This window comes from Lissotriton vulgaris, chromosome 4_1 (assembly GCF_964263255.1).
Source record: "Lissotriton vulgaris chromosome 4_1, aLisVul1.2, whole genome shotgun sequence".
Taxonomy (NCBI): Eukaryota; Metazoa; Chordata; class Amphibia; order Caudata; family Salamandridae; genus Lissotriton; species Lissotriton vulgaris.
The window spans coordinates 1,766,603,275-1,766,627,763 of record NC_141691.1 but is presented as its reverse complement, the minus strand read 5'-3'; the positions used below and the strand labels follow the sequence as shown (position 1 = coordinate 1,766,627,763).

The following is a 24,489-nucleotide window of genomic DNA, read 5'->3' as shown; positions in this document are numbered from 1 at the left end:
TGATAAGGATTTCTCCATCCACCCGCTCATCGTTGAGGTCTCCTGCACACTCCACATCGAAGGCGAGGTCTATGGGCTCCATAAATTTGACGTCACAACATATATCTTCGAAGCACACTGAGGAGATGATCGGGTTCTAGGGACTCTGGTATTATCGAGCCGATAATGGATATATTCCTCACTCCATAGGCTAAATCAGCTCCAGCTCTGATCCTAAAAAAATATTAACCAGCTGCATCAGATCCTCTTTTCCTCAAATCTGATCCACCTCCGGATTCTGTCATTATTGCAGCGGCAAAGAAGACTCACGCAGTTGCATCTTCCTCCTCCACTCCTCCCGGATAAAGAGAGATGAGCGCAAGATTCATGGGGATGGAAGGCTTGTGGCTCTGCAGCGTCTTCTCTGCAAGTGTCCAACGCTGCGGCTCTGCTGGACTGTTATGACAGATCCTTATGGGATTCACTGGAGCGTTTCAAGGGAAAACTCCCAAAGGAGGATCAACAGGACTTCTCTGAGATCCTACAGGAAGGTGCTCTGGTGTCCAACCAGGTAATTAGCACAGCAGTAGATGATGCGTCTCTGGCAGCTCACTCTTATGCACATGACATATATGTACTAAGATCTTCCTGATTGCGCCTCACAGCGTTAAAACCAGAGGCACAACTGTGCATCCCGAATCTCCCGTTTTCTTGCACTTCACTGTTTGGTGCACACACAGACGAAGTAATGGCCAGGATGAAAGCTGAGTTGAAAACCTTAAAGGCTGTGGGCATGGAGAAGAAAAGGAGTTTAGGAGGTGATTCAGGCCCTACAATCAGACAAATTATCAACACAGGGTTCAAACCCCTGCATGGTAGCAAAACAAACAGGGCATGTCTCAATACCAAGGCTCGAGAGGAAGAGGAGGACATCCACAGCAGTCCTCCTCAACAACAAAAACTCTTGCACCGTTGCACACTCCTGTGGGAGGAATTATCTAAAGTTCTATTCGAGTGGCGCAGCATAACCAAAGATCAGTGGGTGATGAATATACTTAAAAATGGGTAGACACTATGTTTTTGTGTGTCCCCAATTATCACATACATCTGGAACGCCTGCGCCAGGAAGTGTCAACCCTTTAAAAAAAAAACTAGCAATAGAAGATGTCCCTCCTTCACAGAGAGGAAAGGTAGTTTACTCAAGATACTTCCTTGTTGGGAAAAAAGACCAGCCGAACAAGTTCAGACCAATTCTAGATCTACGTTCTCTGAACAGGTTCATCAAAAAGTAAGTTTCAAATGTTGGCGCTCCATCAAATATTCCCACATCTGAAGAATGGCGACTGGATGTGTTCGGTGGACCTCCAAGATGCATACTTCCACATTCCAATCACAGCTCGGCATCGCAAGTTCTTGTGGTTCATGGTGGGAACAAAACATTACCAGTTCAAGGTCTTACCCTTTGGCCTAAAATCAGCTCCGAGGTTTTTCACAAAATGCATGGCAATAGTAGCGGCAGCATTACATTGCCAAGGCCTGTTCGTGTATCCATACCTGGACGACTGGCTGTTGATGGGATCATCTCCTCAAATGGTGCAGGAACACCCTCACATCTGCCTGGACCTCCTTCAGCACCTAGGCCTGCATGTCAACTTGGACAAATCAGTTCTTCAGCCAACCCAATCACTCCACTATCTGGGCACCAACCTAAACTCTGACCTCAGAAAAGTATTTCCTTCGGAGGAAAGATTGTCTCTCATTGACAAAGGCAACATCATCCTTCAAGCTCATCAGCCATCAGTAAGACAGGTGGCTTCTCTGCTGGGCTCGATGGCCTCTATCATTTTTCTCCTACCCAACGCCAGATTGAGGATGAGACCGTTACAGCAAGATCTCGAGGACAAATGGAATCCAACCTAGAGTCAGTGGAATAACCGGATTCTCCTCTCTCCCATAGCAAAAAAGTCCATTCTCTGGTGGCTGCAACCACAGAACCTTCTGGTGGGAGTCCTTTTCATCAACCTCTGCCACAACAATCCCTAATCACTGATGCGTCGCTTCTGGGTTGGGGAGGGCATCTGGGCCATCTGCAAACTCAGGGCAGATGGACCAACAGAGAGCAGACGTATCCTATCAATATGCTGGAACTGCGAGCGGTTCACTTAGCCCTAAAGTCTTTTAAGAAGTCAGTTCAGTCTGGATCGATCCTAGTACAAACTAACAATACAACCACCATGTATTACTTGAACAAACAAGGTGGAACACGCTCTCGCCCTCTGTCTCTTGAATTCCAGGCGATCTGGCACTGGCTGCTAGCCAGGAATCTATTGATCATGGCAGTGCATCTGCCGGGAGAACAGAGCGTGCGAGCAGACTCCCTCCGTCATCACTTCGAAGAGCAAGAAGACTGGGTGCTCAATGACAAAGTGGTGACCTACCTCTTTCATCTATGGGGTCATTCTTTTATCGACCGCTTTGCAGACGATCAAAACAGAAAATGCCACGCCTTCGCATCTAAGTTTTACTGGCCAGGAACAAGGGGGAATGCTCTTTTGATAGACTAGTCAGGGATGTTTGCATAGGCCTTTGCACCCCCTCCCTCTCATTCTCAAGGATCTGAAAGAGACACATTAGTGATAGATTCCTTACCTTAGAATATCCCCAGGCGTCAGACTGGATCCGGAAATTTTTGCGTATCAATACCCCTGCGCATCGGTAGGCGTTGTCTGCGGCTCCGCGTCCGTCGTCGGCGTAGTTAGCGCCGGAATGACGTCGTATGAGTACTTAGACGCCGCCCATGCGCGCTGACGTCAGTTCTTCTTTTTTCCGCGCCAGCTAGCGCAGATCCGGAGAAGCTCTACCCCTAGTCATTTTTTGACTAAACTTTTGATCTTTTTGATCACTCTTTTTCTTCGAGTCTTCGTCTCTATCGGTGCTGGTAGGGATGCCCGCGTTCAAGCCCTGCTCGAAGTGCTACCGACTGATGTTGGTCACGGACTCCCATCGCCGGTGCCTGAAGTGCCTAGGCCTCGACCATGACAATCGAACCTGCTCCGACTGCCAGGCCCTGACGTCGAAGGCTAGACGGGAGCGGTCCAGCAAGCGGCTCGAGCTGCGGCAGTCGGCCCCCCGCCACTCCAGGTCCCGGTCCCGGTCCCACGGGAGGTCTAGGGACATGTCGCGAGGTCTGAGTCATCGAAGCTCCGGGAGTGGACACCGGTCGTTAGGCTCCAAGTCCTCAGGTAAGAGGCATGAGAGGTCGGAGCGACGTCATCGTTCCTCCGACCCACCCCGACGCTCGCACGATGCGGCCGGGGGCTCGGGCGACACCGCCCACGCGTCATCCAGGCCTCCAACTCCCAGACCGCATTCCCGTCGGCTCCGCCCGACCGGGAATCCAAGAGATACGAACAGTTGGGGAAGAAGGTGTTCTCGTCTGTTAGCTTAGGGCTGCGGTCTGTGAATACCGCCTGTCTCTTGGGCCGCTACACCCACACTCTGTGGGACACGGTTGCGGAGGTGCTGCCACAATGCCCGGAGGAGGTCCGGGCTAAACTCGCCCAAACCCTTGCGGAGGGCTGAGATGCAGCACGTTATTCTATCCGGTGTGGGCTGGATACAACGGACTCACTGGGCAGGGCAATGGCAACGACGGTGGCGGTTCGACGCCATGCCTGGTTGAGGTCCGCCAACTTCTCGGCCGATGTCCAGGCCAGTCTCCTGGACATGCCGTTTGATGGCCGTCGCCTCTTCAGCGACAAGGCAGACCTTGCGCTGGAACGTTTTAAGGACTCCAGGGCTACGGCCAAGTCATTGGGCCTCACGGCCCCACGCCAGCAATCGGGTGCCTTTCGCTCCTTTTGTGGCCATGGCAGGGGCGCCCCCACAGGCGTTGCCAGACATGCGCCGCAGAATGTTCAACAGCGCAGTGGCGGCCGTGGAAACTGCTGTGGCGGCGGTCGGGGACAACGGCGAGGCCAGTCCACACCTCCCTCCACAGCACCTGCCTCAAAACCTTCCTAGTCTGAGTTTTCAGGCCCATGTGAGGCCTGTGGGAGGCAGGGTTCGCCATCACCTCTCCCACTGGTGCACCATCCCATCGGACAGGTGGGTGCTGCAGATCGTCCGAAGGGGCTACTCCCTCCTCTTCGAGGCGACCCCTCCATCCATGCCACCGCAATGCCACCGCGAGTCGGGGATCACTTGCAACTTCTGCAAGAGGAAGTCACGGCCCTCTTGGCCAAGGGGGCCATCGAGCGCATTCCTGGGCCAGAAGTAGGGTGTGTATGTTATTCCCACTACTTTCTGGTACCCAAGAAGGGCAAAGGGGGCCTACGCCCTATCTTGGACCTACGGAACGTCAACGGCTTCCTCCGGAAGGAGAAGTTCAAGATGCCGACTTTGGCTCAGGTCCTAGCTGCCCTGGACCCGGAAGACTGGTTGGTAGCGTTGGACTTGCAGGACTCTTATTTCCACATCTCCGTCCTGCCGGCCCACCGGCGTTACCTGCGGTTCACGGTAGGCCAAGAGCACTTTCAGTTTACCGTGCTCCCCTTCGGCCTTATCAGCGCCCCACGGGTGTTCACGAAGGTTATGGCGGTGGTCGCAACTCATCTGCGCAGGTTAGGGGTGTCAGTCTTCCCTTACCTAGACGATTGGTTGTTGAAGGCGGGCTCGCCCCAGACAGTCGTCAGCCACCTCCAGACTACGGCCGACCCCCTGCATTTGCTGGGGTTCTCCATCAATGTGCCGAAGTCACACCTGTGTCCCTCTCAGAAGCTCCTCTTCATCGGAGCGGTTCTCGACTCTGCGCAGTTTCGGGTTTACCCTCCTGAACAGCGGCTCGGGATATACAGGCTCTGATTCCCATCTTCCAGCCGTTATCCCGAGTCTCGGTCAGGTTGACGCTGCGGCTTCTTGGGCTGATGGCCTCCTGCATCCTTCTGGTGCATCCAGGTGGCGGATGCGGGCTCCGCAGTGGGACCTGAAGTTTCAGTGGGGCCAGCATCAGGGCAACCTGTCCGATCATGTCTTGATCTCGGAGGGCACTGCGAGACAACTGCAGTGGTGGCTCACGGACTGCGACTGGGTCAGTGGCAGATCCCTCTCCCTACCCGGAGCACGTGGTTGTGACGGACGCGACCCTCCAGGGCTGGGGAGGCCACATGGGAGAGGTGGAGATCAGAGGCCTCTGGTCTCCGGCGGAGTCCCGGCTCCATATCAACCTTTTGGAGCTGCGGGCGATTCGTCTAGCACTGAAGGCATTCCTCCCCTCTGTCCGGGGGAGTGTAGTGCAGGTGTTCACGGACAACACCACTGCCATGTGGTACTGCAACAAACAAAGCGGGGTGGGGTCGTGGACCCTATGCCAGGAGGCTCTGCACCTCTGGCATTGGCTGGAACATCAGGGCGTGACCCTGGTGGTTCAACACCTGGCTGGCTCTCTGAATGCCTGGGCGGACTAACTCAGCCGTTGGTGCATGATGGATCACGAATGACGTCTGAACTCTGACGTGGCGCAAGACCTCTTTCAGCAATGGGGAGAGCCTTGGTTATATCTATTCGCCACAGAAGAGAACGCGCAATGTCATCAATTCTGCGCGTTGGAATTTCCAAGGCGGCACTCGCTCGGAGACGCTTTTCGTCGCGAGTGGAGTTGCGGTCTATTGTACGCCTTTCCGCCTATACCACGTATGCCCAGAGTGCTGAAGATCAGGCGCGACCGGGCCCAGGTTATCTTTGTGGCTCCGGACTGGGCACGAAGATACTGGTATCCCGAGCTACTCAGCATGTCAGTCGATTCCCCCGATTCGTCTGCCTCTTCGGGAGGACCTTCTGTCGCAGCAGCAGGGGACAGTCCTGCACCCGAACCTGTCCAGTCTCCACCTACAAGCTTGGAGATTGAGCGGCGGCAGTTGAGGCCATTTGACTTGCCTCCCGAAGTCTGTGATATCATTCTGGCAGCCAGGCGTCCCTCCACAAAGTCGGTATACGCCTGCAGGTGGAACAGATTTGTGGCATGGTGCACAGCAAAGGCTGTGGACCCTCTCTCTGCACCCCTTTCTGAAGTTCTACTCTTCCTTCTTTCCCTTGCCCAGCAGGGCTCTGCTCTGGGCACTCTTAAGGGGTACCTTTCTGCTCTTTCCGCCTTCTTACAGCTACCTGATTAGGCTTCCTTATTCAAGTCCCCCATTGTTAATAGATTTCTGAAGGGCATCTCACACATGTTCCCTCCTGTTCCCTTCGTGATGCCCCAGTGGGATTTGAATCTTGTACTCACTTATCTAATGTGTGCTCCCTTTGAGCCGCTCCATAACTCTCCTCTCCGTCTTCTCACCCTGAAGACTGCTTTCCTGGTTGCCATCACCTCTGCCAGGAGAGTGAGTGAGCTCCAGGCTCTTTCTTCTACTCCACCTTTCCTCTCTGTTCATCCGGACAAGGTGGTGTTGCGTACAAGACCTTCCTTTCTGCCAAGGTTGTCACGGCCTTCCACATCGGGCAGTCCATTACTTTGCCCACCTTCTTTCCGCCTCCACATCCCTCGAAAGAGGAAGAGAGGCTCCACCGTCTGGACCCAAAACGTGCGCTCTCTTATTACCTAGATCGCACACGCCAGTTCCGGGTGGATGACGTGGGCTCGAAGAAGGGGAAGGCAGTACACAAGAGGACCATTTCGCGGTGGATCATCTTGTGTATTCATGCATGTTACTCCATGGCCAAAAAGTAGCCCCCTGCTGGATTACGGGCTCATTCCACTCGAGCCACGGCAACAACAACTGCCTTGGGCCGAGGAGTCCCCTTACAGGACATTTGCCAGGCAGCACCGTGGGCCTCGCTGCACACGTTCGCTAGACACTACTGCCGGAACAGTCCAGTCCAGAGGGATGGCTTCTTTGGCCGTTCCGTCCTCCAGGACTTTCTGGTGTGATATTGGTTCGCAGACCCACCACCGGGGTTGATATTGCTGGGGTATCTATTCTAAGGTAAGGAATCTATCACTAACGGGTCTCTTTCAGATGCACAAGTTACTACTTGTGTAACAATATATCTGTAAGAGACATTAGTTAGTGATAGATTCCTTACCCACCCACCCATCCTCCCCGTTCTGCGAACCGATATCTAGGGTTAAGGTCATCCCTTCAGGGCCCTAGTTTCATGGCACCAGTGTTGCTTCATGGGACCTGCCCAAATTACTTAAAAAAACGACTGCCTAGATATTCTCAGGTCAGACTCCTAAGGTCTAACTAGAAGGTCCATCTCCACGTTCCTCGAGTGAAAAGGGCGCGCTTAGGTGGAAGAACTTTTTCCGTAAGTACGGCACGGCTTTGGAACACCTTGCCACAGGAAATCCAACAAGCACCCTCCGAACCTTGCTTCAGAAGCCTACTGAAAACATGGCTTTTCACGCAATAAATCTCATCTCTCTTGCAATATGTTTCTCACTGCCCATGCCAGCGCCGGGACACTTCCTACGGAGGTAGCTGTGCGCTTTATAAAACTCAGTATTATTATTATTATTATTATTATCATGGCTCTGCGTATCTGGCGCGGAAAAGCTGTGTATCAGAACTGACGTCAGCGCGCATGGGCGGTGTCCAAGTATTCCGACGTCATTCCGGCGCTAACGACTCAGACGACGGACGCGGAGCCGCAGACGACGCCTACCGACACGCAGGGGAATTGCTACGCAAAAATTTCCGGATCCAGTCTGTCGCCTGGGGATATTCTAAGGTAAGGAATCTCACTAACTAATATCGTTACACAAGTAGTAACTTGTGCTTTTGGCCAAACTTCTCCGATCCAGAATGAGGATGATCCTCATAACACCTGACTGGCCTTGCCAATGCTGGTATCCGGACCTGTTGCAACTCTCTGTTCACCCGCATTGGAGACTTCCGTGCAGGCCGGACCTTCTCACCAAAAAGGGAGGGAAGATTCTGCACCCCAGTTTTCCCTCGCTCTGCTTGGTAGCATGGCTCCTGAAGTCCTGCATTACGGACATTTGAACCTCCCCCAGGACTGTATGGACCTTTTGAGGGAGTTCGAGACCTTCCACAAGAAACTCATACTCTCTTGTGGAAAAGGTTTAACTTATGGTGTATCCGTGATGGTTGGAGTCCAGTTCACGGGAAAGAAGAGGTAATCTTGCTGTATCTACTCTACTTAGCCAAATCTGGTTTGAAGTATTCATCCATAAAAGTCCGTAAATCACCTAACCAACCTTCTTTCCTTCAACTTCATGTGGTCAAGGACTTCCTACAGAGGTTTAAGAAGGTTTATCCTCCTGTTCGACCTCCTTCTCCTTGGGAGTTGTATCTAGTCTTATCCAAATTGATGGTTTCTCCATTTGAAACCATTCATAAGGCCACATTACAACACCTTACTTGATGAGTAGCATTTCTAGTGGCAATTACATCAGCACGCAGAGTGAGTGAAATACAAGCACTCTGTTCTAAGGAACCCGATACTGTTTTCAACCTTAATAGGGTGGTTATGCGAACTCGCTCTACCTTCCTGCCCAAGGTTGTGACTGAGTTCCATGTTAATCAGACTATTTATCTACCCTTATTTTGCCAATCCAACTACACCAGCGGAAAGAGGAGGAGACAGCCGAGAGAGACGCTGCGCTTCGATTAAATCGCCACAGACCGGTTACAGATTCTGACTAATCCTTTCCTACAACGGGGACACAAGATTGATTTCAAGGAAATCGATACTTGGAGTGGTTCCCCCCCAGCCCAGCACCCGGATCGTTTCTCATTACCCATGTGGGATATGTACTTTACTTTTCAAGATTGAATGCTTATATCGACCTCAACAAATTAATATAACCCAGCAACACTGATAAAATCAGGTTGCCTGCCCCACTACCCTCTTCCCGTCCTGATGAAGACCCACCTGCAAGGATTTTACTGATTCCTGCCTTCCTTGGGTCGAAACGTCGACTTTCTCAGCTCCTACACAGCCTCCTCCTACCCCAAATTTTGTACAGTATGGACTTTGGGGCATGTGTATTTTGAACTTTTATGTTGATTCAATATCTATATGCTGTCCATTTGACATTGAACTCATGATAATGTCTGAATAATACGTGTTTTTATTGTCACTATCCCCCCCCACACTACCCTCACGACTGCACGTCCCCCTTACCCCCAGGGGCACCGATACAATTGTGTATTGTACATTTGGTTTTGAATACTTTTCCCTATAATGTGAATAAAACATTATAGATGCACTTATTTCGATTTACTTTGTTTAAATTTTCTCTATTCATACGTCCTTCTTATCATCTTGAATAAGGCTGCTTCAGGGGAAGCTATTCCCAATGTGTCACGTCCCTTTTCAGGCGCTCCAAAGGGGGCACCAAGTTCTTGGAGAAGTCCGTTGGGTCGGCTGTAATGTGGATACCTAAATATTTATATGTATCTTGCGAGACTACCAGTGGGCAGGTCACAGGGAGTCGCGGTGGGAGACCCCGCAGCACATATAGAACCTATTTAGCCCAATTGATCGTGTACCCCGATATTTTCCCTAACTCCTCACATATTTCAAGGAGCACTGGTATTGAGTTCTCGGGGTCTGTTGGGTACACTAAAATGTCGTCGGCATAGAGAGAAAGACGGTCTTCCCACCCCTCCGTCCATTGAATACCTCTTAATGATGGATGCCCTCTAATCCATGTCGCGAGAGGCTCCAACACCAACTCGAAAAGGAGTGGCAACAAGGGGCACCCCTGGCGCTACCCTCTCGCTAGGGGTATAGTGTCCAATATGTGTCCGTTGACAGCGACATAAGCCAGTGGGCTGGTGTATAGGAGGCGGACCCACGCACAAAACTTAGGGCCAAAGCCTAGGTGGGAGAGTACTGCAAAGAGATAATACCATTCCACCATACCAAAAGCCATTCTCGCATCCAGGGAGATGACAACTGCCGGTTCAGACTGGGCTGGTGCCTTTTCTAGTGCCCCATGCAGGCGTCTGAGATTGAGCGCAGTGTTTCTGTTCGGCATGAAGCCAGATTGGTCTGGGTGCATTAAATGCAGGAGGTGCACCAACAATCTGGTCGCCAGTCCTTAGCGAGAATTTTTGCCTCTGCATTGAGCAAAGAAATCTGGCGATATGAGGTACCTTCAGACGGAGGTTTACTGGGTTTCGGGATTGCCATGATTGTGGCCAGTCGTTGGTCAGGTGGCAGTTGACCTCTTTCTAGACTATATCAGAATACATTTTCAGTAGGTGTGGGCTGAGTGAGTCCGCCATTTGCTTATACAATTCTATTGGAATCCCATTGGGCCCCAACGCCTTACCCGACTGTAGTGAGCCAATAGCTGCATGTAATTTGTCCTCTGTGAGGTCCGCTTCAAGTTCTAAGGATGCCTCCTATGTGAGTTTGGTCATCTCTATGTCCTTTAGGAATGCCGAAGCTTCAGCCTCTGATACGTCTGACGCTGATGTGTAAAATTCCCGGAAATACCCCGCCAGTTAATGCACTATGGCCAGTGGGTCCGCCGTTAGCTGTCCCTCCGTCGTCCGCAGTTGTGCTATTACCCTCGTGCCCCGCTCTCGCTTATCCAGCCAATCCAGGAGTCTCCCTGCTTTATCCCCTACGTCATAGACCCTATGTCTAGTCGCTGTGAGATTGGACACTGTCTCCTGCCGTAAATATTCTCTATGCTGTTTGAGGTGTAAAGCATGTGTCGAGTCAGGTGTGGGGTCCGCCGAGTGGTTGGTCTCAGCTGCGTGTAATTCAGACTCTAGTTGAGACTATTGCTTCCCCCTAATGACCGCCTTATAAGCTTCCCGCAGGACCGATGGGGAATTAACAGATGTAGCGTTTTCCGCAAAGAAGTGTTTCGTGGCCCTGCGGATTGCTTTCCGAATGGTCGGGACTTATAAGTATTCAGGGTATATGGGGTAAAGCCTCTGACGGGACATGTGGTGGTAGGAGAAGGTTAACATTACCGGTGAGTGGTCCGATATCCCTCTGGGTTTCAATACAATGTCAGCCACGCACTCTAAACTAGACACCGATACCATGAAGTAGTCTATGCGGGAGCCACTGTTATGGGCATTAGAGTGGAATGTGGTTTGACGTGCCGTGCGGTGAGCAGGTCTCCACACATCTACTAGTCCCAGAGCGTCCGTGAAGCTCTGCAAGCAGGAGACTCCAGCTGTCTGCTCCTTCGCTGGATATCTGTCTATGCTCTCATCCATTGTAGCATTAAAATCTCACCCAATAATCAGGTCCCCCTCTGGCAGAGTCAGTAAGAATTAATTAAGGGCTGGGAGTGCCACTGCTTGGAGCACTGGACAATCTTACTCTCCCATTGACATTGTAGTGCTGCAAATCTGCTCTGATCATCTCTTGTAGTTTGGAGTACTATGAAGGAAGAGTTTTTACGCTCCAGGATACCTGTTACCCTAGAACCTGTCGGGAACTCAGAGTGCACCGCCATCTTCTACCCCCATCTATCTAATGCCTTACATTCCGTACCTGTGAGGTGTTTCCTGCAGGAGCGCCAATGTGGGGGCTTGACGTTTTAAGGCCTGCAATACCAGGCCTCTCTTGATTTTTGTCTCCTAGTCCGTGTATGTCTAAGTAAGTAGCGTGAGGGGGTTCACTGTTACCTCAACGGCCGTATCCGGCGCCCTATCTGCCATAGTGTGTGTCGCCATGGGGTGGTTATTGTAAGTGTGAGCCGCATCTCATCCATACCATGTGTCAACCTATCAGCCAAAGTGTGGTCCTGCATGCGATCATAGCCCTTACATACTAGAACAGAAGGAAAAAAAAACCCTGTTCCCCAACTCCTTCCTCCACCCGCCCACCCTCCCTGCCCCCCTGCCCGACTGACTCCGAACTGCCCGCCACCCCAACTTAGCAGAGTTCTTCATTCCAACCCAATACAGTGTACTTGCGTGAAGGAGGTAGGAAGTCCAAAGGAAAGCGCAAGCCTTCCGTCCAGAGTCCGCTTCAGCCCAGAGTACAAAGTCCATGCAGCCGCCGCCGTTACTATGTGCGGGTGTTTATGAATTGGCCATCTGCGTTCATTTCAGTCTATCCATGGCCGAGGTCCTCCGCTTCAATCCATTGTTCATCTTCCTCGTCTGTGTCGCTGATCCTGGCTGCTTGCGAGCCCGTCCTCTTCCAGACTGTGTTGGCCTCTGTGTCTGCGATGCGGCCCCTCCACTCGCCGCCAGCCCTCAAGCCAGTCATGCGCTTCCTCAGGCGTTTCGAAAAAACATGTTTTTTCATCTGCTATGACTCGAAGCTTAGCTGGGAATATCATTGAGTACGGCAGGCCCTTAGCTCTCAATGCTTTTTTAACCTCCAGGAAAGTTCTGCGGTGCCGTGAGACTGCCGCTGTATAGTCCGGGAAGAAGGATACTGCTGAATTGAGAAGTTGGATCGACGGTGCTATCCTCGCAGCCTGCAGCATGGCGTCCCTATCGCGGAAATTAAACAGCCGTGCGAGCACCGGTCTGAGGGGCGCCCCTGGCTTTGGCCGTCCACCCGGAACTCTATGGGCCCTTTCTACTGAGAAATTTGAGAGACCTTTCGGTTGTAGCCGGGTCTTTATAAGGTCCTCCACGTAGAGTTCCATTGCCGGAGTGCCTTCGCTCACCGGAATTCCAAGAATTTGGACGTTGTTTCTGCGAGAGCGCCCTACTTGTTCGTCCAGCTTCTCCGCCAGCAACTCATTTTCAGTTTCGAGCCTGGACAGTCTTCTGCAGCACTGCCGTGTCTGTCACCAAAGTTTTAGTAAACTGTTCAACCTCCGCGACCCTAGTAGTTATCTTCTGAAAATCTGCCCGTATTAGAGACACATCCGTGGAGATGGACCCCACTGTGGTCTGGAAGCTCATGAGGGCCGCCATTATGTCCTCCCAGAGTCACTTTTTTGGAACCTTTCCTCTGCTCCCTTCCCAGAGGAGTTTCTGCCCTCTGGAAGTGGCGGAAAGTCTTTTCCGTAGGCATATTTGTCCAATTTAGCTTGCGTGTTCTGTGACCGTGGGGCCCTGCTTGCCATGATGTCTTCTGAGGTTGCCTGCAAATGGCTGTGTGGGTGTGACTCCACTGCCAGGGTCTTTAATCTGTGTTCCCGCAGGGTTCCCAAGGTCCTCAGCAGGAGGTGGTGCTCCTATTGGATGTGGTGGTCGAGGATCCGCGATTAAGGGAGGGTGGGGGGGCGAGATGCACCAGCTCGAAGCCCCCTTCCTCCGGCCCAGGTCACTGCCACTGAGATCAGGTGTGCCTCCGCCCCTGCCCACTTATCTACTGTGTCTCCAATGTTTGGTCGCTGCCTGCGGACCCTCAGGTCCCCCCTGGGTCAAGGGCCGTGGGGTGTGAGCACCCACAGAGTATGCCAGTGGCGCGTGGGCCGTCTTCAGTGCAGATAGTCGCCCTCCCACTCCGTTAGGCTGCGATCGTGGTGCTTCCATGCACACCATGCGCCGAGGTCCCCGGAAATTTATTTCCCGGCTTCACTGCCGGGAGTAGGCCTCGCCTCGCCGCTGCCGTCAGGATCGCCGTGGAAAAACCAGGTACGGTGAGCCCAGCGCTCATGTGTAGTCTCGCCTTCTCCCCAAATGCTAAGAGCAGTCCTCAAGGGTGGTCCCCGCTCCTCCGCCGCTATTTGCGCCGCTTCACCACCTCCGTGTGTGGGCCTGGCGTTGCAGGTAATTTAGCCCCCGGCGGCCGCGAGTAAAGTAGGCTGCCGCAGCCAGTGAATGAGTGGTGCCGGAACCTGGTAACGGATGATGACCGGAGTTGTACCGACAGCTGCCGCTTGGTTCTGGGCATCAGCGTGTGCCTCGGGGGAGCATTATTTCAGCGGATAAATGGGCGGATTATCTTCGAAGGTTTCTTCGCCTCCGGAGCTCCTACAGGCAGCAGCCATTTCGCACGGTCGCTAGCCACGCCCTGGATGTTCAATTTTTAACTCATCCTGGACTTCTTCTCAGATCACCTTGGAGGATCAGGTCTTTAGTTTTTCCCCAGGAATGTGTTTCATGCCTCACCTAGGAGCTAATCACAATCCCTAGAGGAGTAACAAGCTGGCCAGACTGTTAAGCAGCAAGAAGCTGTGCTTAGAAGCGCTCTGGCAAGTATGTGTATCAAATATGCATAGTCGTGTAGGACTGCTGTGTGCGTTAAATCCAACGCAGACATTTTCTCTAATGAGACTACTGAAGCTGGCACAGTGAAATGATGTCTTAAATCTTGTCGCTCCTGGGACATGACAAATTTGTTAGTTTGTTCCACGTTTACTCATGTATTCAGACTCTGGTGGGTCTACATAGGCATGACTTTGCTTTGCCACTGCAATCTAAAGGCTGCGGTCACCCAGAGCGGCAGTAGTAGGACTGTTCTCACTAATCTGGTTAACGTTCATGTAAACTGCCACACACTTGTGATGTTTAATGTTTGTGCCACAGGTGCCCTTACTACACCTGTTACTGTGGCCTTAAGTAAAAATGAAATTTGGCAGTTGGCGTCAGGCAATTTCTCACCATGATTTTAGGGGTTTGAACATATGTACTGTGTGGCTGTTCAACCGCCATCCTAGGGCCCACAGTTTTAAATTCCTGCTGAAAGCAGTTAAAAACAATGGATGAAACGCGCAAAAGGTGCTTTTTTAGGTCTCGGCTATAACGCGCTGAAGGCGCGTTCTCGCCAGAGAACTATTGTCGGCGTCTCAGCAGTCTGAGAACACCGAAGTGAGACGAGACCTGGCCGCGCGCAGCGTTTCCCCATAGGATAACGTTGTGCGCGCGGCTAGGTCTTGTCTCCACAGTGCTAATGCAGCCCATATTGCGACGCGCGCCTGCTGGAATGCAGGGGGAGTCCGCATACCAACGCGCGGCGCTGCTAAAGAGGAGACTGAGTGCGGGAGAGGCTGAGGCTGTTATGGCCTTCACGTTTTCCCTCTGTCTTTCTTTAAATACTTGTATAAAAATACGGTGGGAACATGAAAAATTATGATAAAATGATTTAAATACTGCAATGTCGTCTACGATGTAATGACTTCTGATGCAATTGGGATGAAAAACGTACCTGTGATATAAATACTCCGATGTTGCGCCCTGTAGGCTGTAGCGCAGACTGTCCACTCTTAAACACTCAAATGTTTAAAATAAAGACGCGGTGCTGTTTAATTCACCGGTTATTTTTGGCTTTGGCCCAAGCAATATTTCTATGATTTTTCACCTTGAAATCTGCATATTATGCTCCTTTTCCCGCAGAAATCTGCATATATTTACGCCTTTTCTCACACATTTGTCTGCGGCGCTGCCGGTGCCCATGAGTGGGCAGCACGTGCTGCACCCAGGCCTGGTCACAAGGTCTCCTGGGTCCGAGCTCTATCAATGCTGATAATCAATGACTCTGACGTTCGTGCATTGATCGTCGCAGACAAGCCCTGCAGAGGTGACCCCGGCCGGTGTGCCCCTCCCCCAATGCTGAAGTGTCCAGGGCCCGCCTCCAGCCAGAGCGCAGCTTAGGTCATTTCAGATGTCGATACGTGCATTGATTAGGGCTTGCTTTATTCATCAGGATCGATTATCTGTGTGTCGGTGTTTCTGCCATTTATTGGAGCAGTCACCCATGCCCTTGTATTATAGCATTTATATATAGTGCTTGCTCCTCCTGTCTGCGGTGCTGAAGCGCTTACTCACGCGCCTAGTTTGTGAAACCAGGCCGAACGTGTTGAGGTTTTTATGAAACAACGCTTGGTGGCCCTGGGAAGCGCTACGTGTAGGGGGAATTCCACTGGTAGGTAAAGAGTGCGTTGAAGGACTTTCTGCCCGTGGGGCCAACCAGAGTTTTCGCTCCTTCGAGAAATGGGGGGATTTTTAATCCCCCCCCCCCCAACTATGTCCGGCCGAAAACTGCTGGTTTAAATGAACCAATCATTAACCTCCACGTCGCCAGCTCAGAGAATGTGGCATAACCACCTACCAGAGGCTCGGGCCAGAACAGCGTATTCATACCTCATCACTAGCAGAACCAGGCTCTGGGCACCCCAGAAAAGGCTGGAACGAGGCCGCACTGCGGACAGCGCTTTGAAGCCATACAGTGACAGTGTGCGCTATAGTGATGATGCTAAAATAAAAAAACAGTCTTACCCCAATGATGGAAAGTGCATGGTGGGGGTACTGGGGAAGGATGTGATGCTGAACGAAAGTATTCATTTTGCTCAGCGCACAATAGTACTTTTCATACTTTTTTTTTTAGCTCGTTCTAAAATAAAAGTTGTTGGGCTAAAAACGGGTAACGAGCAAATGGCTTGTTTTTTTTTTTTAAAAAGCGTTTTTCTTTGTTGCCAGTGTCAGGACACTTCTGGTAACCATGTGATTTATCATTTGTGTAATCAGCCAGTCGATGAATAACCTTGACACTTGGGGGTTACAAACCTTAACTAATTTACGAGTGTAATGTTACTACTTGTAGCTTTTCACATGGATCTCTGCTATTGGCATTGTAAATGACAGTGCCATTTATTTGTTTTAAAAACAAAAAAATAAATAAAAATGTCATGAGCAATGCCAATAGCTTTAACTTTAACAATGCCGAGACCATTGCATTGTAAATGCTTGTTATACATGGCATTGTTTAGCAATTATGAAAAGTACCAAAGAGAAGAGATCAATTGCTTGTTGAGCCACCAGACCTAAAAAGGCAGGGCACCAAAACAATGGTAGGTGTCCATCTGATCCTGATTCAGCTGGGTCTTACTGATAAAATAATCAACTGTGTCTTGGTGGTTTAGTGTGAAGTATTTTAGGGGAGCTGATATTTTTCAGGAGTATGAAATAATGAATGAATGAATTTATTTCTTTGGTTACTAAAAACCATTACATAAAACCAAAATACAAAGGTAACAACATTACAAAAGTTAAAATCAAGGAAATTGCAACAGGTCCATAGGTGCAGAGCATGCAGGGCAAAAGGTTCATGGGCCGGCAGGAGACTCTGGAATCCGGCTTGTGGAAGCCATCAACCTAGCCCTAGCTTGAAAGATGAACTTTCCGAAGGCTGTCATGTGCTTTACCGTTGCCAGGGTATACAGATGAGTAATCCCCTCCTCTGCGGTGCGTGACCCCGATTGTCTTAGTACTGGCCTGAGGTAAAGACTACGGGCCAGGCAGAACAGGAGGTGGGCCAAGGACTCCCATTTATACTTGCAGAGCCTGCATTCCCGGACTTCAAAGCGGTCTTGACCGCAGGAATATAGTTCTTTAAGGGGCAATGGGTGTAGTCTATAAGCCAAAATCTTATGGAGGGCGGCGCGGCCCACCGCCTGCGTGAGATAATGTTTGGGAGTATGCTGGGTGTGCGGGAGACACAAGGTCTTATGCAAGTCTTTTCTTCTCAGGGAGTCCAGATCCAGTTCCCGTGACCGCACACGCACTTGTTTTTTATTCGCATTCTTGATGGCAAAATATTTGACATATTCAGGGTTCCATGAGTCCGTGGCAAGTTTGAGCTGGGCCTTAGCCACTTCGAGGGTGGCCGACCAGGAGTATTTAAAAAGCTTCAGTTTCCGGTCACTTGCTTCAACAATCTGTGTGAGTAAATATGGGTTTATCCACATGAATATTTTAGAGCAACAGCACACTCCAATGATTGAAATTAAACTTCTGTTGCATTTTGTGTTCCTGAATAACTAGCAGTTTTAAATAGTTCCCATCAGAATATAGTAGTATTATCAGCGCTTAGTGCCAGGCACAGTATGAAAGTGTAATTGTTCATCCTAGTACTACACGCTAATAAAACAAACTGCTTATGTGAGATTTGTTTCAGTATATTTCTTCATCAGTATGTAAACTTGATTATACATTTACAATTTAAACTCAATAAAAGCAATCCCTTATTTATGCTGATTGTTGCTTGTCACGTATTACAAGCCTATTCCTCTTTTTCAGTTTGTTGCATATTTCAAGAATCCGGGTAAAGGGCTTCTCGATTATTCACTTGGTGTATGTAAGCTGTGAGGAGTACAGCTGAGATGAAAGGATTTATTGAAGACGCAGATACATCCATTGGCCTGCTAGATGAGGCTGCAGCTTTTCGAGATGTTATTGATCACTATATTTATGAACATACGATTGTAAGTGTTTTTGTAACTTAATATTTGCTTTGCATGACAAACATTATCTACAGATTGTTATTATGTCAAGCCACTACACTGTTTAGTTCAACATGCAGAACCACATCCCACTTTTTAGTATGGCAAACTTTCGCAACCCAACTAGCTTTAATGGAAATGGGTCGAGTGATTATTATTTTTTTAATCAAAAAACATTGTGTAGTAATGAATTATTTGTAGACGGTGAATTTTCTATTGCAATGGTTACTAAATTTGTACAGACGTATTTTTATAGGGTTTCAGTGACTATTATTTGTGTGTCATCAAGTAAAGTGTCTTAATTTGTGCTAATCCTTCGAAAATCTTTGTGTTCGAGGCATATGAGCTGCAGATCATACACTTAGCATTAGATCACCACCTGGTGTTGGGCTCGGATGATTGCAGGTTGTCTTCTTGGAGAAGTCTTTGTAGTCACGATATAGGTGACTCCTCCCTTGGACAATACTGCGCATGGGCATCGGCTCCATCCTTAGATAGTTTTTTTCCGCCACTTGGTTCGGATGAAAATTTCTCCGCTCCGGCTAGAAAAACTTTTCCAGCAACTTCAAAGCGAAAAACTTCCACAAACTTCAAGTAACTATCTTCGACATCGAAGATAAGGCTTTTCGACGCAATAACTTCCATTCCGGTCATCGAAGTGGGTCGGTAGGCCTATTGACGTTGTGCGGCCTACACCACATGGAAAGACCTCTGTTCAAGAAATGCCAGGCAAAATTCCCACATAGAGATCATCACGAGGTTTGCAACCTCTATCGCCGGATCACGAGTCTACCTGCACAGCTTGTGCGTCCTTCCGATCGAAGACCATCTGGGATCGGAGGGCCCGTCGACACGAAGTTAGGAGATCAGCCCCAGCGCCGGACAACATCTTCGACGACTAGGTTCCGCTCGTTCCAGAAGATGATTCGCCGGATCTCCCGATCGTATCAGAGGCAGAGGACTCGGACAACTCTATACCATCACGTCAACCTTAGAGTACCTCTGTCCCTGCACCTCATACACTGCCCAAGCCAAAGGCGAAGGTCAGCACTCCACCCAAGGGGCCCAGTCGAGACCAAGTGCTCCCTCTTAAAGCCCAGACTTCGAGCTCTGCTCCGAGGAAGACAACTACGCCTTCAGGTGCTTCGGCACCGAGCAAACCACACGTGCCGGTCCCACCACCTCCAACGGCACAGAGGCCAAAAGACTCTTCGGCACCGAAATCAAAAGAAGCTTCGTCTCCAAAGCCGTCGACTTCCAAAGATAAAGATGGAAAGTCAGCTTCCACTCTGAAGACTGTCGTTCCGGTGACAACACCCGCAAGGCCGGATCCCGAGGTTCCGAAGCCCTCTGACGCGCCTGTCAAACCAAAAGTAACACCTTCGGCACCATGAACTTTGCCACAGGACACTAACACCTCCCAAGGCAAAACGACAAAAACAACCTCTGTTGGAACCGAAAAAATCGACACCGAAGAAGGTTGTAGAGGAGGAAGAGGAAGAATTGTTTAGACCAGACCCTAAACAAAAGAAAATCTACATAAACCCAAAGACTGGACATGTGGGTGCTATACCTCCTAAGAGACCAGCAGAAACGCCACCTACACCTGTAGTTCCTCCAAAAAGGACTGTACAACTTCCCCTATGCACCCTCCCTCTCCTGTGTCTCCTTCCTCTCCTATCACTCCTTAAATTTCACCTCAAAACTCTCCATAGCCTCTCCTGCATCCTCTCATTCACCACAAACTGATGAAGAGAATGACCTAGGTGGTGGGGAGGATCCGAATACAGACCTAAATACATATCCTTTAGATAAGGATGTCTACACTTTTCCACCTCATAATGTACCTGATATCCCGGATCCACAGTTATACCCATCAAAGCCCTCTCCTCCAGAGGACAGCATTGGCTTTAATCACCTCTTACACAGAGCTGCTATCTACCACAATGTTACAATGCACTCTGATGACATTGAGGAGGATTTTCTGTTCGATACTTTTGAGCCGTCACACAGATCCACTCACATTCTTCCCATGATCAAAGGAGTCATTAAGCATGCTCCAGAAATATTCAAAGATCCTGTGCGTGCTAGGGTACTCAATCCAAGGATAGAAAAGAAATATAGGCCTGCACCCTCTGACCCAACCTATATTAAGGGACATGCTCCTCTAGACTCATTGGTGGTGTCCAATGCAAGAAAAAGAGCGAATTCACAGACTTCTGGTGAAACGTCCCCACCTGACACTGAATCCAAAGTTATCGATGCGTCCGTTAAAAGGATTGCTGCACAAGCTACAAATATATGGCGCATTGCCAACACACAAGCCCTTCTCTCACGTTATGACAGGGCTCATTACGACCAATTAGAAACACTAATGCAGCACCTCCCAGATCATTATAAGGATCAGGTAACTGAGCTTATTCAAGAAGGCAAATTAATATCAAATGCCTCAATAAAATGTGCACTAGATGTCGCAGACACAGCTGCTAGAGCTGTAAATACTACTGTGATACTCAGGAGACCACGCATGGCTATGCATTTCCGGGTTCAAACAAGAGGTGCAAACCATAATTTTGAACCAGCCCTTTAACCAATACCAGTTTTTCGGTCCAGATTTAGACACTGCACTGGAGAAAATGAAAAAAGACACGGATACGGCAAAGTCAATGGGAGCTCTACAATCCACACAGACTAGAGGTTCTTTTAGTCGCTCCTTTTATAGAGGAGGCTCCAAGCAGACTGGAGCAGACACTGCAACATCTTTCAAAACACAAACCTCCTCTAACAAAGGTTATTTTAGAGGAGGATAGTCAAGTCAAGTCAAGAGATTTGTATAGCGCGCTACATACCCGGAGGGTCTCAAGGCGCTTGAAGAAGGGTGGGGAATTACTTGTCAAAGATCCAAGATTTAAGTTGCTTTCTGAATGCTAGGTGGTTCTGAGTGAGACGAAGGTGAGTGGGGAGTGTGTTCCAGGTTTTAGCAGCGAGGTAGGAAGAGGACGCGGTAACAGCAATCACTCCTCCTCCACAACTAAACAGTGACTTCCCTCTGCTCCCCTAACAGCATTCCACTCCTGTGGGGGGCAGATTAACACAATTCCTTACTGTCTGGAACTCCATCACAATGGACAGGTGGGTGAGACAGATTATCCAACATGGCTACTGCCTAGAACTTACAGCAACCCCCCCAAACATACCACCCAGGCAGCATCCTATGTCTTTAGATCACCTGACTCTGCTTCAACAAGAAGTGCTAGCAATTCTACAAAAAGATGCTATTCAACTAGTCCCATTAGAGGAACAGGGGACGGGGGTTTACTCGCTGTATTTTCTAATTCCCAAAAAGGACGGGACACTGAGACCAATTCTCGACCTCAGGCCCCTCAACCATTACATGCAATCGGGATCATTTTCATATGATCACTCTGCAACAAGTGCTCCCACTGTTGCAACAAGGCGATTTCCTTTCAACACTAGACTTAAAGGACGCCTATTTTAACATCCCAATACATCCTGCTCACAGGAAGTACCTACTGTATCTAATACAAGGACAGCACTATCAGTTCAAAGTCCTTCCATTTGGTGTCAACAGCTCCACGAGTGTTCACTAAGTGCTTAGCAGTAGTAGTAGCACATCTCAGAAGACAACAAATACACGTCTTCCCTTACCTGTACGATTGGCTCATATAAGCCAAATCATTCCAACAATGCGTACAACACACTCTGCTGACAATTCAACTGTTGCACGACTTGGGGTTTACGATCAACTACGCAAAGTCGCACCTAGAGCCTTCGCACGTGCATCAGTATCTAGGAGCTACCATAAACACATCTACAGTCAAGCCAGGATACAGAGCATTCAAGCCTTAGTCTCAACTTTTCAACACCAACAGTCTCTCCAAGCAAGCATGTTCATGAGATTAATAGGCATGATGGCATCTTGCATCTTCATAGTGCCACATGCAAGACTGCAAATGCGTCCATTACAAAAGTGTCTAGCACGACCGTGGAATCAGGCTCAAGGTCCGCTCACAGACCTGGTGTTGGTAGACAGCCGTACGCATCGCTCTGCAATGGTGGAACACCAAAAACTTGATAAGAGCACGGCCGTTCCTCGAGCCTGTTCCACAAATAGTGCTCACAACAGGCGCATCCCTCACCGGATGGGGAGCCTATCTTACACCACACGACTCAAGGTTGATGGAACAACCAACAAAATCTGTTGCATATCAACCATCTAGAGTTGCTAGCAATATTCTTAGCACTGAAAACCTTTCAAGTACAGAACAAAGCTGTCTTAATCCGGACGGACAATATGACCGCAATGTACTATATACAAAAACAGGGGGGGACACACTCTCTGCAACTGTCCCAGCTCGCACAGAACATTTTGAGATGGGCTGTTCCTCAAAACGTATATCTGTTAGCGGAACACCTTCCAGGAGTTCACAATCAGATAGCGGATCTGTTAAGTCGGCAGTCACAACAGATTTACGAATGGGAACTACATCCACAAGTTCTTCAACCATTCTTCCAACAGTGGGGGCACCCACACATAGACCTGTTTGCCACCCATGAAAATGCAAAATGCCCAGCCTTTGCCTCCAGGTTCCCACACCCAAGGCCAGAGGGCAATGCAATATGCATGAACTGGTCAGGCAGATTTGCGTATGCTTTTCCGCCTCTCTCCCTCATTCCACTAGTGGTGCGCAAGTTCAAACAACAGTCTCTCTCAAGCTCATTCTAGTAGCTCCCACATGGGCACACCAGCTGTGGTTCACCACGCTACTAGATCTCTCTCTGGTTTCACATCAAAAGTTACAGCTCACACCCTCTATGTTAACACAGAACAATGGAGAAATCAGACACCCAGACCCGAACCAACTGAATTTGGCGATCTGGCTCCTGAAGTCTTAGAGTTTGGTTATCTTAACCTACCACCAGACTTCATGAATATCATTTAAAGAGGTGAGAAACCCCACTACTAGAGCGTGTTATGCCGCCAAACGGAAAAGATTTGCAATATATTGCAAACATAATCACATTGATCCACTGGATGCTTCCATCCAAGATATCATTTGTTACCTGTTACATCTACAAAGGTCTAATTTGGCATACTCTTCCATACACCTACATCTTGCAGCAATTGCAGCCTATTTACAAAACAGACAACACTTGTCTCTTTTTAGGATACCTGCAATCAAAGCATTTATGGCAGGATTATAAAAATTAATCCCTCCCAGGCTGCCACCTTCTCCAGTATGGAACCTACATTTGGTCCTTGCAAGACTCATGGAACCCCCTTTTGAGCATCTGCATAAATGTGAACTGCAATTTCTCACATGGAAAACTGCCTTCCTGGTTGCCATCACCTCTCTCAGAAGAGTAAGTGAAATGCAATCGTTCACTATACAAGAACCATTTTTTTCAAATACATACTAATTAAGTGGTTCTCAGATCTAATCCAAAATTTCTTCCAAAGGTTATCACACCTTTTCATTTAAACCAATCTGTAGAGTTACCTGTGTTTTTCCAAAACCCAAACTCGGTAGCAGAAAGGGCCTTACACACGTTAGATGTTAAAAGAGCTCTGCTATACTACATAGATAGAACCAAATACCTTAGACAAAACAATTGTTTGTATCTTTCTATCCTCCACACAAAGGCAACCCTATCTCTAAGGGTGGGGATTGCCAGGTGGATTGTTGAGTGCATACAGATATGCTATCACAAGGCTAAACGTACACTAACAGTTCCTCCTAGAGCCCGCTCTACTCGCAAGCTGGGAGCCTCTATGGCCTTCTTAGGAAATATACCATTAGAGGACATATGCAAGGCAGCAACATGGTCTACACCACACACCTTCACTAAATTGTTGATGTGCAAGCCAAGCAGGAAGCTGCAGTAGGCCAGGCTGTCCTTAGAACATTATTTCAGACTACTGCAATGGATACAGGCGACCACCGCTAGGGGAGACACTGCTGCACAATTTATGCGAAGTGTACGATCTGCAGCTCATATGCCTCGAACGGAAAATGCTACTTACCAGTATGCATCTGTTCTTGGCATGTAGAGCTGCAGATTCGTACACGCCCTCCCGCCTCCCCGGACCTGTATCCATTCCAGTTCTCATCTTAATTAGATGCACACGCATGGACATCCTTATTTTTCTTACTGTATCTTTACTAACTCCATTTCCCTTCATGGCGAAAAACAATCTAAGGATGGAGCCGATGCCCATGCGCAGTATTGTCCAAGGGAGGAGTCACCTATATCGTGACTACAAAGACTTCTCCAAGAAGACAACCGCCTGCAATCATCCGAGCCCAACACCAGGTGGCGATCTAATGCTAAGTGTATGATTTTGCAGCTCTACAGGC

General features: G+C 49.3%; 1 protein-coding gene across 2 annotated transcripts in view; it reads left to right on the top strand.

Annotated features, from left to right (window-relative positions):
• Positions 1 to 24,489, top strand: part of AZIN1 (antizyme inhibitor 1) — a 493,870-nt gene that overhangs the window by 79,796 nt on the left and 389,585 nt on the right. For both annotated transcript variants that reach the window (XM_086966090.1, XM_086966091.1), the window contains exon 3: positions 17,907 to 18,091. In XM_086966090.1, coding sequence (XP_086822216.1) covers positions 17,990 to 18,091 — 102 coding nt within the window. In that variant the 5' untranslated portion in view covers positions 17,907 to 17,989. The remainder of the gene's footprint in view (positions 1 to 17,906; positions 18,092 to 24,489) is intronic.